General features: G+C 41.2%; 1 protein-coding gene across 1 annotated transcript in view; it reads left to right on the top strand.

The window, feature by feature from the left end:
• Positions 1 to 17,433, top strand: part of SLC7A10 (solute carrier family 7 member 10) — a 79,842-nt gene that overhangs the window by 34,038 nt on the left and 28,371 nt on the right. The window contains exon 2 of the mRNA XM_090063122.1: positions 12,670 to 12,874. Within this exon, the coding sequence (XP_089919248.1) occupies positions 12,670 to 12,874 (205 nt within the window). The remainder of the gene's footprint in view (positions 1 to 12,669; positions 12,875 to 17,433) is intronic.

A 17,433-nucleotide genomic window follows, 5' to 3' on the forward strand; every position in this document is an offset into this window, starting at 1 on the left:
GTTCTTGATGTGAAAAGATTCACTCATTTCAACTTGGTGCCCAGGAAGAACAGTGCAGGCCAGAAGAAAATTCACTTCCATCCTATGTCTTGTACAAAGAGATTTGCTTCTTGCTGTTTTAGGGGAACTTTGTATAGTGCTTAACATACTGGGGAACTGACCATGGGCTGGTGCCCTACTGAAGGAAATAATATTAATGTTCAATGCTGTTATGTCTTTTCCTTTCACAAGTCTTCTATAACACCTTAAAACTCTTAACAGCTCTCTAAAGTTATTTTTTTTAGCTTATCTAGTAGCATCTGTGTTCACAGCAGAAGTTTCTGAAGTAGAAGTCTGTTCTTACAGTATGTATTGTGTTTCTTTTTGTGCTTTTTATTCATTCTTTCTAATTTCATCAGGACTACTTCCATTAGTAATAGCCCTGCTGCAATCTCACTTAAGGCCTTATTACACAGTAATTTGGGGTGGTTCTTGGAGCTCATAACACCTAGATTGTTTACACGCTAACACCTTAAAGGGTTTTAGGCACTCGTTATGCTGCTCAAAGTGATGCCACTCCAGGGCAGGACACTCTCTGATCCGCTGCCCAGCTCCTGTTAAGGTGTGACCACTGTCCACAGATGTGCCGCCCAATTTGAAGTCCTCCAGCATCCCGGAAGCTCTCACACCCCTGCCCATAAAACAGGGATAGAAGCCTGCCCTGGGTCACCAGCCCTCTAGTGGCAACTCACAGCTACAGCTCTTAGTCCTGCCCTTGCTCCAAACTCCAGGCCAGCACTAACACTGATCAACATTTGTGCAGCTCACAGCGTAAGGTGCAAGAAGGCCCTTAGAGTTTACCAGTTACTCCAGGGCTGAATTTGGCCCATACATTTATTTATTTATTTTTAGAATATTTTTAAATGAAGTTTGAAAAATTCCTGCATTATATACGAGACATTGTTGTGTATTTCCTACCATATAATAAACAGTTGCTGAACTATAGAATTTATAGTGTTCTTAACAAGCTCAACTTAACTCAAGGTAAATCTCAGTGAAGACAAAGCAGCTTTTATTTTTTATATCAGATAGCAGGGCCAGCTAAAGTTTACGGTAAATGTAACCTTCAACACAGTCCTCAAACTCTAACTCAGTTTTCCCTCACATGAGAGAACTCAAAACACACTGTACCACTTATTGTAGTGAAGAGAAAGCCTAACTTTTTCCCTGTCTCAGTTCCCAACTGTAAGATGACAAAATATATGAAGGCACACGTGTTTTAGTGTGTGGAAGCCCTTCTGATACTACAGTTAGTGTGGCCGTGTAAATACCCAAGAGATAGGTGTCTGTTTTAAAAATGTGCCTCTTACACTATGAAACTTCATCCACATCATAACAAATTAATTTTGGAGAAATGCAATGAAAATCTCACAACCAAATCCTTCTTCCTCTGAAATCCATGGCAAACTTCCTCTTAATTTCAAAGGCAGCTGAATCAGATCTGTATACACTCTACATGTTCAAAGCATTTGCTATGTATTGGTTCACATTGTGCATAATGCTAAATATTAGAAGTTAGTAGCAGCATTTCCCATGCCATGGCTGCTACAGTACATTTATTAGCCAACACAGAATGATCATTAAAAAATAATGTATTATACTTGCATTATAGTAATCTTCTTTCTTCAATACTAAATAGTTCTTTACAGAGAGTACTTATTCCCATAGCTTCATTCACATTATTATAGCTACGTTTCATTTAAAAATGTGGTTCTTTGAATGTATACACTTACACATTCATGCATTTCACTCATGCAAATAAAATCTGTAAGCACATTTCCTCTTCAAAGTCCACCAGTAAATCCAGCAACCTTCTGTTATCTAGACTTGCTGCAGAAGAGTTTGGCATTAGGTCTAAGAAACAACATTACAGAATTCATTTCTTTTTCACTGCATTTTCACTGCTGCGCTAGCAGAAGAACTCCGTTACAGTCTTGTGCCAGTAGGTGGAGACTAAATCCAACTTATTTATCTAGTTCACACTACTTCCTCTCTTGGCACACTTGACCTCCCCATTTTCTCCCTTGCTTCTAATTCTGGAGCAGGTTGGATTAACCTTTATCTGTCCTCTGGTTTTGTTGATGATGTGGTAAAGTGAGTATCTGAAATAAAACTGTATAGGATGTATAATATCACAGTGCAAATGCAAACACACATACACACTCTCTCTATATTACTGCCTACTATGCTCAGTTTTGCTGGGGAGGCAGCAAAATCTGCCCTTAAAGACAATGCAGGATTGGATCACTTAAGTCATTTAATTAAGCTTACGGTTACCAATCGCTGTTTTGTTGTATTTGGTCATATGGCATCCTTCACTAACTTAGAAACCATTCTGACCATCTTGCCAAATCAGAGTTGAAGCTGTATATTCACAATAATAATATTAAGCAAATATGTGTATACCACACGTCACTCTGCATCCTGGCTTCTTCATTTCCGGTACCAGCTGGAATCATGGCAGAGTTGCGTGGCTCAGATGGACATCAGTTTTGTTCCTTAGCATAAAACTCCCGTTGTAGCACCAAAGGAAGAGAATGTTCTCTCAGCAGGTGAGCAGTCCACAACAAAGGACATTGCAAGAAAGAGTAGAATTTTTTACATGGTTACGCATAGAAGAGAAAGTGAATTTTTTATGTAAACTTAGGACACATAAGTGACAGTGCTGATGGAACTGTAGTAAATTATCCACGCTATAAATTACAAGAATGGCAAGGCAGATCTTCCTTGCTTACCTCTTTGAGAAAGTCTGGTTTTGAACAATCAGTTGATAGGTAAAGGCTGCACCTAATTACCAAATTTCCTGAGCTAAGTGGGTATCATATTTCTAGTGCATGATCTAAGGAAACTGCCTTTCACGAGATGATTTCTGAGATCTAATGTTCCTTGGAATAAATTTCTGGCATATCTGGTTCTGCAGATTTTTCATGTGCAGCAAGGCAAAATTATCTTCCAAGGCTTTAACGGCAAATCTTAACAATAATTCTCATAATGTGTGTGGAGCTTGCAACTGGTCAGTACAAGTTTTACATATGTGGCAAGAACAAAAGAACTGGAGCTCCATCATGAGACTGCAAAGAGAATTTCCCCTCATAACATTTAAATCATGTAATCTTAAATCCAGTGAACTCCTTCATGAAAATGAGAAAATGTGCAAACAGCTGTATTTAAGGATTATCCAGAACACTGCCTGGTCTTTCACTTCTCCTGCTTTTCCAGGAAATAAGACCCATAGCATGTTACTTTTTCATAAATCATTCCAATTCTGTGGAAATAACGTAAACATGATTCACTTACTAGACCCATAGCATCTTTATAATTTACTCATAAGAATAAAATTTCAGCTTACAGAGAAGATAAGGCTAATGCTTTTACGTACAACACCCCTGTCCTTTGTATTTCAGGTTTGTGGGGAGATGATTGTAATGGTACCAACACTTGGCTTTTGATAAATAAAATCAGCATTTTGAAAAAGACCACTCCTATTTTAGAAATTGCAAATGGAAACACGCAGGTCAGAACCTTGCCCATCAGCCTCCAGAATCAAACCCGGGCTCTTGACCGACTATCAACAGAGATATATTAATACTGTGCTCAAAACCATAGTACCCAGGATAAAGACCCTCAATTCCTTATTCCTACGTTAAGACCACATTGACTTCAGTTTCTTTCCTTTTCTACTGTCTGCTAGTTCACAGTTCAGCCATGCTGTTTTCTGACTGTTGATATTAATGCTCACCTCTTTCTTTGTCTCCCCCCTCTTCCAGTCCCACAGCAGGTCTGTCCCTTATATTGGATTAGTTGATCAGGTAAGAAAAGCTGGGAGGTAAGTGAACCCTCATTCCCCTAGCCACCTTGAAAGCCACATTGATGACTTATAAGTAGAACTCAGGTGATTTGTTGTAAAGACTTGAATACCGCACACATTCAAAATGCCCAAACTTTCACACCTCTGTATATAAACTCTTTGAGCTTTCACATTTCTCTCACTCTTAAATTATGGGAACTAAACGGGCTTTGTACATTATCATCTCCAAGGTAGCTGGTGAAATGAAAAGGAGTTGGTAAGCTAGGAAGCGGCAGCTTAAACTGACAATTGGCTGAATAGCATCGATATAGGCACTGAGAAGTGCACCAGGGCCAGACTACGGGGAGGGTGCTGAGCAGAGAGAAGGCATGTGTTGGCCTCAGGGAATGATTTTATATTTGGGTTTTATACCATCCCAACCCAAACAGTCAATTTAAACCAAAATACTCCTTAGCCACCGAGCAAAATGTACATGTAGTGGAGTCAAAACAATCCCCCTAAATGCCCTCAGTTCCTTCCAACATTTCCCTCTTAATATTTTCACTGATTTGCGAGAAAAATGTGTACGTTTGTATTAACTGGAGAATTAATTTTGAAACTTAAGGCCTTGTGGAAAATTTTAGTTGAAGCAGTTGTTAGCTCTTGGCATGCTGATGAAGTTTATCATATTACCAGAGTTTTCATCACTATATTCTCCAACTTCTGGATGCAAGGTCATTTTTTTTCTGCTTAAAAAACAGTTATCATTTCTTGATTATTAGAAAACCAAGCAACCAGAAAAACCTACTAGTGCTTAGGAAATATTAACAATAGAATCACATACATACAACAAAATGGTGAAACCTCAATTCTGAAAAGTGTATACAGAAAATGTAGCAATGCGTCACCATCTCTGTTCATCCAAAAGAATTTAGGTTTCAGTTCTGTTGTAAGGAAGCTTCATTGTAACAAATACTCAGGATAAATCCATTAAGGCTCGGTATGACTCATTCATGTCAAGACATTCATTCAGTACAAATTGTACCCAATTAATACTGTATCAAAGATTTAAGTGACCTATGCTATTTCAGCTAAGCAGAAGTTATATATAATATTCAATTTTACCATTGCTCTAATGTAATCTAGTTTTGATACTCCTTGTATTCCTCAGTTATTTTTCTCAAATTGCTCTTCCAAGGAAGTTATGCTCAGAAAGCAGACTAAAAACAGTTCTGTCTTACTTTCCATGTCTGCTTCATGTGTGCTTCAGCTATATCTACTTATGCTACTGACAAAAACAAGTCTTTTATTCTATTCATCTCACGGAGAAAAAGCATCTCAGGGATAGTAAACTGGGTTTTAGCTTGCCTTATGCACTGACAGCAGTAACATTGTCACCCGAGCTACAATGGCAGGACCATTATAACTAGGGATGATGCATGAGCTTGATTTTCATATCCCAGATGAAATGGCAAAGCTGATCATTTATAAACAAGACCAAAACCACCCTGATCAGGGAAATATCCTCTAGATGTTCTTCACAGAATTCCTGCCATTGCAGGGGAGTGGAGTATTATGCATTATGTAAGGGAAGTACATAATGCATGATGCACTTCCCCTGCAGCATTGTGCTTTTAAATACCTGGGAAAAAAAGGAATACCCCAGCACTTCTCCCTCACACAGACTCTGCTTAGTACAGATGGCTTCAGAAAGGGACTCCCATGTGTTTGGGACCCTAACGCTGCAGACAGCCTGGCTCTTGCATCAGGAGAATCCTAATCAAGGGATGGGGTGTGGCCAGGCCATTTAGTTCAGTTCACCAAAGCATTCAAGTCTTGCATTCATATGCTTTTCTGACTGGACTGTGTAACTTTTCAGGATTGGGCTGACTGCTTGGACCCTGAACTGTAGGCTCCATAAACCCTCCCTCCCCCCCCCACCCCCGTCATTCTTGACGGGCAGTTCATTAGTAGAATATAATCAGAACTGTCAGGACAGACTACTTCTGTATCTTAGATCTCCAGCCCCAAAATGATTCTGGATTGTGTCCACCTAATCTGAGTGTCCCATGATAGGTACAGGGCAAAGGCTGATGTCCACAACTCAGGGACTCTAGCTGGACTGACCAGGCTTTCCTCACAGTGGGCGCATCTACACAAGACGCTAACCGCGCAGTAGCCTAATAACACTGCAGAGTAGCATGCTGGGCAAAAACCATGCTGATAGCCTACTGCACAGTAGTGTTAAGCTACTGCACAGTAAGCATCACTAAAAACCCATGTGGTCATGCTACTGCGCTGTAGTGCAAGTCACTGCGCATTGATTTAGTACTTCATTATCCAAGTACTAAACTTAATGTGCCGTAACTACGGTGCATTAATGAATGTGTAGACGTGCCCAGTGATACCAAAACTGAAAAGGAAGTTTTCCATGTGCAAAATGAAGGAGGATTCTCCAGAATTCATTCTGCGCTCTGGCTGTTATAACAACACAGAGATTGTCCCAGGTAATTGTAAACTGGCCACACTCTGGCTCAGGCACTTAACTGGACTCAAAATGAGCTGTCTACTGCCTTACAGGAGGCGCAGTGCCCGTCAGTTTTACTGGAGCTGTGCCTGTGTACTTCATGTGGTGCTTTTGGCTTCAGGTCCTCTCCCCCTGCCTTGTAGGCCATGCAGAAGAGCGGAGAGGACTAAGGCTGCACCTTTTCTGTTTGTATGTTAGCAGGCCTCTTCTATGAACCCTGTTGGAGCAGTTTCATGTTATAATCTGCCAGCTGGTCTTTCGCTTCCTGCTTCAGTGGTCCATAGGAAAGTACTGAGTTTTTGTTGGTGCTCCTACCACCATACCTGATGCTGCTGCAGAAGCAAATAACCAGAAGGCAACCAAGGGGTTTTCTGCTGTGATGGCATTACAGAAAAATAATTTGAAGAAGGGTTCAGGGATTCTGGGATTTAATTCAGCCTAAAAAGGAAATCCCTTTGCACAATGTGCAGTCAGAGCCTGTATTTCAAAGCATAGCCTATTGCACCAGGGTGTGCTGGTTTGGTAGCCCCCTTGGTAAACAACCAAATCCTGCAATACTTACTAAGTCAAAGCTTTTGTTACAACAGCTGCAATTTGAGAGACATAGCAAAGTTCTGAAGGACAGATCTTGTATTTTAAAGACAAACCAAACAGCCTAATCATTGTAACTAGTTAAACTGTAAAGTAAGGCGAATGCAGTAGTAAAGGTCATAAATAAAATTCAAATGATTAATTCTCATGCATCATCAATTTGCTGTTGCACTGCAAAGCTAGGCTTGCCTAGTCCACATTAGAGTGTACTGGCAATCAAAAATTGCAGAGGCTAAGGCAAGTTCTATTATTGTAATTGTTTAGCTAATTCTTTAAAAGCAAAACTACATTTTCCTACACATCATACAGTAGATGACTTTACACACATATGGACCTCTCTCAGTTCCTATATGTTCAAGTCCCACTGTCCATTGCTAGTACAGATCAGTGGCAGCTCTTACAGACAGTTTCTTCACTGATCCGAGACAGATTGTAAGCTCTGATCCCCTGTTCCTTGCATCTGTCAGGGCTACCCAGCTTTCCCTGGGCCCTCATGGACCACAACCAAAAGGCAAAACACCTTTAAGGAATGAAACAGCTTTACACCTTGTGCCTGGGGCCCAGTGGTCTTGTCCTCGTTCTCTGTGTTTAGCAAAACCAGAAGTTCATTTGCTTTGTCTCTAGGAAGGGTCCAGAGGGGATCAAAGAGCAGCCAGTACAACAAAGCTTATTTAAAAACAGAAAAAGTAAAAAGGTATAAAAACATCAACTAGTTGATATAGTTCTAGATAATGATTCAATTCTGTGTATTTAAGGTGTCAGGATCACTCAGGCCTTCAGGTCCATTGGCAGTAGGCCTGTGCAAAGCGGCTAGTATTCATTTTGGATTCGGCTTATTCAGGCGAGTGTGATTGGATTCGGTGACTGGAATCACCGCTGCGAATCGATTCGGCCAAATCCGATTCGGAGATTGGCTGCTGCTGAATCTCCAAATCAGCCAGGCCCACGCCCCCAGCCCGGCAATGCCTGTCCTGCCTGCCCAGCTCCTGGCTCTTTGGGAAAAAAAGTCATGGCTCAGTGGGTGCTGCTGGGCAGGGGTTAATTCCTGCAGCCCCCCACTGCATGGGGGGCTCTGCACAAACTCCCCCAACTCCCCCCCTCACTCCCCCAGCCCCCCAACAGGTGCTCTGCCTCGGCCAGCTTCAGCCTTTAAAAAAAAAAAAAAAACACAACACCTGAGAAAAACCCCAGACTCACCATTCCTGCTGGTGGGGGGCAATCCTCACTGCCCCCCACCACACGTGGGCTCTGTATAAGCGCCCTGAAGCCCCAAGGCTGCCGCAGGAGCAGAGCGTCCCGGGGCTTTTCTCTGTTTTTTTTTTTTCCTTAAAGGGACAGATTTGCAGCAGGCGAGGCAGCCATGCGGGGGGAGCAGGGGCATCGGGGAGCTCATGCAGAGCCCCCCATGCAGCGTGGGGCAGTGGGGATCACCTCCCCACCTGGCAGCACCCAGTGAGCACTGAGGCTTTTCTTTAATGGGCCAGGAACTGGGGTAGGTGGGGCAGCCATGGGGGGCTGGGGGAGCAGGCAGGGGCTGGGGGCTGGCAAGGGTCCCCCCCATGCTCCACTCCCCTCTCCCCCAGCCCCCATTCTCCACCCCTACTTACCAGCTCTGAGTCCGGCTCCAGCTCCCTGCCGCAGCCACTGGGGCTGCCCAAATCATTGAAGCTCTCCAAATCTTTTCTGAAGATTCGGAGAGTTTCGAATCAATTCGGACCTTTTAATTGGTCCCGATTCGATTCAGATTTGGAGATCCAGCCACCAGATCAAGCCGAATCTCCTCCAAGTCACCACCCGAAACTTCGTACAGCCCTAATAAGCAGTGCAACACCTCAGACATCTGCACTTGTGTCGTTGAGTCCTCCCCATCCTATCTTTGGATATCTTTTCATTATGCTCTCATGTTACTTTGTTATACGTGTGTGAAGAGCTTGCCTTGCCATTTCACCCCTTCTTTCCTGTCCAGATATGGCAACGAAGTTCCTTGAACTCAGCACCTGGGCACATAAACTTTTCCCCACATTTTTTTTGCATTTTCCACAAGAGTCCTTATTTCTCAACATGCAGTCTTATTGTTCCAGTTTTTTGTGTGATGTATAGCATTGAAAAGGAACTCACTGAACCTGCTAGCACATCTCTTGTTTGGAAGGAAGTTTATTTGCAGAGCTGTTCTTTTTCCAGATTGAAATGTCAGGTCCTCTCGGACTAGTTTAGCATTCCAGCCAGGGTGACTCTTCCCTTGAGACATTCTTTTGGAATGTTAATTAGGCTGTTGCTGTCCTGGTCGAAAGCGTTAGCCAGAAGCATAATGTTAAGCAGATTTCTCCATACTACCGTATTTCTCAGTCATTCCTATGTACGTACAATAGGATTTTCCTTTTGTGAGTGATTCAGTTGAAGGCTCGTGTATTTTACAAAGACAATGAAAATTCTGTTTTTAATAAATATGCATTCTTATGACATAAATTATTTGCATGTTAAATTATTTTGAGAAGCAGCAGCAGCACACTTTGGTCTGTTGAGAAGTGGATTATTTGATCTTTACGAGGAATTTCACAATTCAGTGGAAATTGTATAAATATAAAAGGGAAATCCTATCCAGCACAGTGGTCAGTCTTTAGTCTTTTCCTTTATACACATACATACCTACAATGCCTTCCTGAACACAAACAGGATCAAATTCTGAGTCTGTTTCTGCTTTGGATTTTGCCACTTTTTAATGAGATACCAGGAGATTACCTCATCCTAATAATGTAGCACTCTAAAGCATCTGTGTCACTTACAATGTGAAGGTGCAATTTATCACCAACGTAAAGTGACCCAGTGGTTTTACCTCCAAAAATGGTATCATCTAGGGAAGAAATATTTAAGAACAGATTCAATAGTGTTAGAAAGTTAAAAGCCAATTATAAGAACTCAGCTAGCGATTTCTAACAATACACTTGCAAAATCTGCTGTTTTATGTGGATTTCTGGTGCCATAGTAGATTTAATAACCCTTTTTTTTAACAGCATTGCCAACTCTCATGATTTTATCAAAAGTTTGTGATATTTAGTATCTCATAAAGCTCCAGCAGTTCCTGGAGACAGGTTATTGCACATGAATGTCAGCATTCATTTAAAGGAGCAGATACATTTTTAGCCTTCATTGTTTATGGATAGATGCTTGAAGATATGAAGAAATCGACCATAAAGGTGCAACAAAACAAGCAGCAACCACTGCTTTGTTTTCCTTTATAAATCCCATGGTTTTCAAACAGATCTCATGACTGCTTTAGATGGCTGCATCTTTTCACCTTCCTGTCACCAGGACTTTGCCAGCTGTAACCACACAGATAATAACAAAATCCATGTTCCCACAAACCACAAGGGGATACATTTGACACATCCATGTCCATTTGGACCATATATAAAATGCAAGTCTCAGATAAACCAATGTGAGACCAAAATCAAAGTGTGTCTAATGTCATTTTGTGGCTTGGGTCAACTGCAGTATTGCAAAAGGCTCTGTTTAGGACAAGGTAAACATTAACTTCGGCGTGGCTTTTAATTCTGGTGGAAAAGATGCACGTTCTCTAAACGAGCTATTGGAATGCAGAGCCCTCCCCTCTAAAAGCTATGCATCCCACTGTTACTGTATCATGAATTATTGCTGGGTCTTGTTCTTTCATGGGTTTATCCTGGCAATCTCCTACCAACACCTTGATAGCCCAGAGAACAGCCTTTGCCTATGGCCTAATACTCTGGGCGTGGGATGTTCAATATATGAGGAACCTCCTAGGCCAGGTCCAGAAGAGCATGACTGTGTTTCCCTGGGGACAAGTAGCAGCAGCACACCTGGGTAGAGTAGGGGAGGTTGGGGCCAGCAACTGTGCTGGCCCCAACAGCCTTACCTGTGGTTGTGGGGGAACTGCAGCCACAGCACTCTTGCATCTGGGAGCCTGGCCGGCAGCCGGACGCAGCCCCAGCAGACCAGCTCCAGTTTTGGGCGGCGCGCACTGCTGTCATGTGTGCTACCATGGATGTTGTTGTTTTTTTTAAGGTGCAGAGTTTTTTTGATCCTGGAATCTCCTGGGGTCAAGCCTCTCTCTCCCCCCTTCCCCACTGCAAGGTAACAGCTTGGGGAATGCCTGCATGTGTGGCGTGTGGCGCTGCAGGCAGGTTGTCTAGACATGGCCTTAGAGTTTACAGGAGCACTCTACTTTTGCACACGTTCAAAAGTCCACAGCTGTAGGACTCCCCTCTCCTGCCTGCCTCCCTTCAGCAACCCAGGTTCAGCCACTCATTAGACTTCCTGACTTACTGTGAATCACTGCTCACCAGCTCCAACAAGCGAGCCATTCTGTACCTTCCCACCCTCGCATACTCTGTTCTGCCATCCCTGCCACACGCATCCTCACATGATCACAAGCAGACCAAAATGACTTTGTGATGCATACACTTCTACTTCAAAAGGTGTTGTTACTTCTACCTAAGGAAATCTTGCATCAGAATCGAAGCAGTGCATGTTAGCATGACTTGAAAGAGTTGGCCAGGTTTATTCAAGGTGTTATTTGTCGGATGTGAAAGTGAAAGGGTGTACGTTGCTGAAAGGGAGAGAAAAGGAATTTGGCTTTGATGCCATATGGGTGGCAAGGCTTACAAAGCAAGATGGGTCTGAATGTTAATGTTTCATCAACTGCTGATACCCAGGATTTCTAGCAACTGCCATGGTAGGAAATGAAATTCAGTAGCCAAGCTGAAGGTTAGCCAGCTTTGTGCTCAAGGATGCTAGTATCCAACAAACAGAAGAAAGGGTCTTGCCACAGTCTTAATCTAGGGGCTGTAGAGTCTCTACATGGAAATTTTGAAACTAAAAAGAAGGTGCATGATTGGGTCTGGAAGCCTACAGATAAGATAGTGAAACCCCCAGACTAACAGGAGTTTCTGTCTCAGAAGTATGCCCTGATAAAAGATTCCTCTTGAACAAACTCATTTGCTTTGATTTCAATGAGAACAGGCACATACTGCATGTGAAATAAAAATACAGCAATAATCTAGCATTCACTTTCTAATTACAGTAGTGCTTTAGCTCATGTATTAATCAAAATAACATTAGCAGTACAGAGCCCATGTTGTCCTATATATTACTGATGCAGTACTATGTATACCTTTAGAATCTGTGGACACTGTACAGATGCAGCACTTGTGCCATAAGGACAACAGTCTTTAGACTTCAAATACATCAGCCATCTGGGGGACTTTGTTCAAGTATAGCATATATCATGGGTTCAAATTAATTGGTTCTTGTGGCCACTGCCGCAAGACAGCTTCTGCTTGGCCACTATATAGTAGATGCAACATATATTATTTAGACTTCTATCCACTCTGTAGATGGGGCATACATTATTTAGATTCCTCTTAGGAGGACATGAAATATTCTTCATTATAAATAAATTCATCAGCCTTTTAAATACAACAGTTGAGCAGTGCAGGTGAAGGGAAGTAGTTTTGCAAACTATTTTAAATTTGTCCCATCATGCCTCCCAATGGATGTTCACCAGATACCCAAAATCTACTTCAGCAACTTCTAGAGCACATTGCTTTTCATGATTTGCATTCAATTGCAGCCTTTCATTAAACCCTAGTGAAAACACAAATACAATCCAGCAAATCCTGAAAGAGCAATGAGAAAATATGCACACCTCTTTTCCTCTAACTTGCCACAAATCTTTTATTTATTCCAGGTAATATTATTGGTTCTGGAATCTTTATTTCACCAAAAGGCGTTCTGGAACACACTGGCTCAGTGGGACTTGCTCTCATTATTTGGGTGCTTGGAGGAGGAATTTCTGGTCTTGGATCATTATGTTATGCTGAATTAGGAGTTACTATCCCTAAATCAGGAGGGGATTATTCCTATGTCACAGAGATTTTTGGTGGGTTAGCTGGGTAAGTACAGCATTTATTTACTGGTTCATCTTTTATGATGTTATCTGACAACATTGTATTATCCGTATTACATATTTAACAGAAGAAGGTTTTTGTTTTCCCTCCAGGGGTTGCTGTGATAATTAAAGAGTGTATTTATTTTACGGCATCTATAGGGTGCTTCATATAAAGTAATTCTTTATTTTCTCACAAGAAATACCTTCTTGCACCTTCTGGCTAGATCAGCTCAGTTTGAACAAAAGAAACAAGAATTCTTGCTTACCTCCACTGATTGAACAAAGCAAATTATATGAATATGCATTGCTGCATACTATGCCATATGGTATTTACTATTTTTGCTACACTATAAGGTGCAGATAGAATTGTAACCCTGGGTCTGAGCAGTCTCAACAGACCAAGTCTATCCCTATCGCAGCAAGAGGCAACATTGCGCTTTTTCTGTAATGTATTTCCAGTGTCTAGATCTTCCCACAGTGGGACAAAGTAAATCATTTAGGAGCCAAATCCTCATGATATGCTTACATAAGAATTCCACAATTTATACCGTAGATTGCACCACTATTATTTGTTTAATCAAAGTATATATTGTGAATATCCTACAGAAAGAAAAAATGCTAATTCACACTGTGGTTTCTCTCTGAACAACTGATAATAGAGTAATGTGGTAAAGGGGAAAAGAGAGAGAGGGGAGTTAATTTATATTTATCTTTACTGAATAGTTAAAAAAAAGAAAAAGAAAGAAAAATGGTCTTGGCCTGTATTCACAACTTTGCCTGGGTGCTTCTCTGCCTTCTGGGTTATATAATAATTCCCTAATTGGACTGGGTGTTGTACACGTTACTGTTTCCTATGTGAAGAATAAGTATACTAAGTGCAAACTAAGGGAACAAAAAGAATGGAGACGGCTGCTTACTTTTAAACAGAGCTGTTATTTCAGTTTAGCTAGCGATTGTGCCAGTAAGACTGAGAGCCAGGCACAATGCAAGCAGGTACTGTGAACCCTTCCCCATAGACCTCACTCATGCTTGTCAGATGTTAGACCTGCTTTGCCACTCCTCTACTGACTACATCTATGTTCAACCAGTTGTAACAGAACAAGATGGTTTATCCTTCAGGTGTTTATCAATGGATTCAGACCACTGAAGCTTGCCTAGCAACTTGGTTCAATAATAAATATTGAACCAAGTTCAATAATAAATATTATCTCAGCTACAGATCTTGCTTCTCTAACTTCTGAGGCATCGCAAGTTCTACTTCTGGGCATTCCCTGAAACAACTCAGCCTTGAGAGACTGATAAGTTTGGTGCTTTTCTCATGATTGTACTGCATCAGGTCTAACTGGTCCTCCCCTCCATTTCACCTGAATAGGTCAGTGTATGGTTTATGGTGTAGTCATCAACATGATGGCACCTACATCTTTCTTTGGATAACAGGCTGAGTGCTCCATTATTCCGATGTGAGAATGAGTCCAAGTAAAAAAATTAAAAGCACAAGCTTTAACAGAATTTATTTTAAATTCTTCCAGTTAGCCCCATGTATGAGGCCTCATCTTTATTAGGGGAAGAAGACAGACTTCTTAATTTAAACTCAAGTTACTCAACCTAAAGAAAAATCCTAGCGAAGATGGGGTAGTGTGTTGTTTTTACATGAGTCAGTAGGTCAGATTAAAGATAGAGGAGGACCTGGGTCCATTGTAATCTCAACTCATGTAACAGCAACAGAGTGCCTTTACTAGGATTTTGCCTGGATATAATTAATTGGAGTTAAGATTGCACCTTTTAACCTAATGTAGGCACCACCTAAAAGATTAGGATTCCACATCCCAAAATTGATGAGTCCAGGGTTTTCCTTGGAAATACATGATGCCTAAACTGCAGTCACTTGCTTTCACATTACCCTGGCTTTCCCTAGATAGCTTTGCTGCTACCAAAGGCATGGTTTCATAACCATGATTTATTCCTTGAAATGGGCACTGCAGTCCACAGAGAGAAATAGCATAAGATACTGAAGGCAGTGCCACCTGCTATGATAGGAATGCCTCATATAAAGGAACCCAGGAAGTCAGTGCTCACCATCACATGCAATTTCACAAAAATCAGTGAATTTTGTCTTCTGGAATATGGTAGAACAAGGCTAATTAAAATCACAGGTAATTAAATTTCAATTTTGTTTCTAATACAAGTCCTACTTACTTCCTCCTTTCTGCTATGTTTTCTCAGAGAATCTTTGTAACAAGTCACCAAGAGGTGTCAAGCACAATGGTTATAAAAATGTCTTTCTGTTTATTGATTACCCCGAACGGTCTTCGCCTGGAACAGAACAACTATGCCAGTTTCCAATGTAGAGAACTCTGTCTTCCATGACAGCAATTTTCTTCTTCAGGTTTGCATTGCCCAGGCAGCATCAAAAACAGTATAACCTTGTCCTCTGAAGAAAAATAATGCTCCAGTTCTTTATTTCCAAAATGAATCAGTCTTTGTCTCGAGAGAACAAAGCAGTGCCACATATATATGACAAAAGGTTGTTATAGCTGAGGAACCTTCAGACATCTTGCTTGGTATCTGTTAATTTAAAAAGAAAGCTTTTATCAGCAGAAAGGGATCAGGTTTGTTTTGGTTTTGGGGTTTTTTTTTTGGGGGGGGGGAAGGGATGTTCCTGAGATAATTTTCTTTAAATAGTTGCATGGTAGGAAATGAAGCATACCATTCTGTCTCTCAACTAAGCAAGTACCTACAGAGTGTAACTTTTAGGAAAGCTCACAAAATTTTCACCAAAAAAAAAAAACCAAAAAAACCCCCGAAATATGCATTCTGTGAAAGTTTAGTTTCTCCTCTGAACGTAAATCCTTGACCGCCTGCCAAATTATGTCCTAAGACTTTTATCCTATGGCAAACCTCAAGTTTTCAGTTTCTTGCAGATGAAGATCTTTATCTCATGCAGAGACATGTACCATGACTACCTCGACATTTTCCTCCTCTTTTCTTTGCAGTCTTCTCTCTCTTTTTCCTTTAAGGTCCTACCTTCTTTTATTCATTTCCTGTGCTTATGCATGAGGCAAAAAATTATCAGATGACTAACATATTAATTATTTGTATTCTAAACAATAGCTCCTAAGTCTGTGGACTGACTGAATGCTAAATAAAAAGTTAAAACAAATAAAAGGTGGGACCAGATATTCAGGTCTCCGGATGCCCGTATGAGAGGCAAGCTATAAGAACCTGCATATAATACCAAAAAAGAACAGGGACAGTACAACTTACTAAAGAAATAAAATGTTTTAGTTTTGGGAACTGAAGTTGTGCTTCTTGTTTCTCACTCCGGCTTAATTAAATTAAAATAAATTGAAGGACTATTAATGAACAAAAACTGAAGGAATATTAATACATATTTAAAATATAATGTCTGTCCTAGTGTTGGACTTATGAACTTTCCCCATCTTCACTCTGTTAGTCAGTCAATGACAGCCACCCATCATCATGTCTAGCAGCTGAGCAGCCTTTTAAAGACAAGACAGAAACTGAATTGAGAGATAAAATGATAATACTTTCTCTTCCTGTGAAGCTTTCTACCTAAATTTCCCAAAATACTTTTCAAACAAAAGCTGAAAGCCCCATGGAGGGGAGGGGAATTTTATAGGCATTTCGCAAATGGACAAACTGAACCCGACTTGTTAAGTGACCTTTCCATAACCACACCCACAGCAGATCTCCAAGTGGATAAATCCTGTAGCTTTACTAAAGAACCGAACGCCTGATTTCAGGCCATGAGTGGAGAACCCAAGCACTGGTTCTCATTTTCCCAGTCCTGATTACCAGGCTGCATTTGCTAATTGATGCTCAAGAGACAGCCACTCTTAATAAAATTATTTAACCTGGGAGAAATGTTTAAGGAGTAGGGGGAGATTTTTAGACACATTCAGGTGAGTTAGGTAGCTCATGGCCACTGACTTTTCATTGGAGTGAGGCACGTAACTGCCTGTGATGCTTTTCAGAATCTTCCCACGCTGTGTGGAGTACTTCAAACTGCTCAGACTTGGCCTAACTCTGCTCCCACTGAAATCATGATCTAAATTTCCATGAGGATGCAAACAGAAGCGAGGACATGAAAATCAGTACAATATCTTATACAGTTAAACCAAGACTTACAGCCTACTGTACTTTAAACCAACTTTCAAAGCAGTATTCCATGCTGCTCCATATCCAGTCCACTAGAAAAATTAATTTATCCCAGGGAACAAGACAGGTGCATACAAAAAATACTTGAAAGCCAACTGCTCAGAGCAACAGCAGGATAACTGAGGCCTTACAAGTTATTACCATTGGGTGCCTATACATGTGGTCAGAGTGGGGGACACTTTAATTGGAGCAGTTCCTGGAGAGCTGCTCTAATTAAAGCACCGCAGCATCACGTGCATCAAGCCCCCACACACTAAAAAATGGCTGTGGGATGCTTTGACTAAAAGCTCATTCAACAAGCTTTAGTTAAAAGTGCCTCAGTAGCTATTTTTAAATCCACAGGCTTATACATGTTATGCTGCAGCAATGCTAAAGCGTTCTAAT

The sequence above is a fragment of the Crocodylus siamensis genome, chromosome 9, assembly GCF_052110815.1.
Source record: "Crocodylus siamensis isolate JL-2025a chromosome 9, ASM5211081v1, whole genome shotgun sequence".
Classification (NCBI taxonomy): domain Eukaryota; kingdom Metazoa; phylum Chordata; order Crocodylia; family Crocodylidae; genus Crocodylus; species Crocodylus siamensis.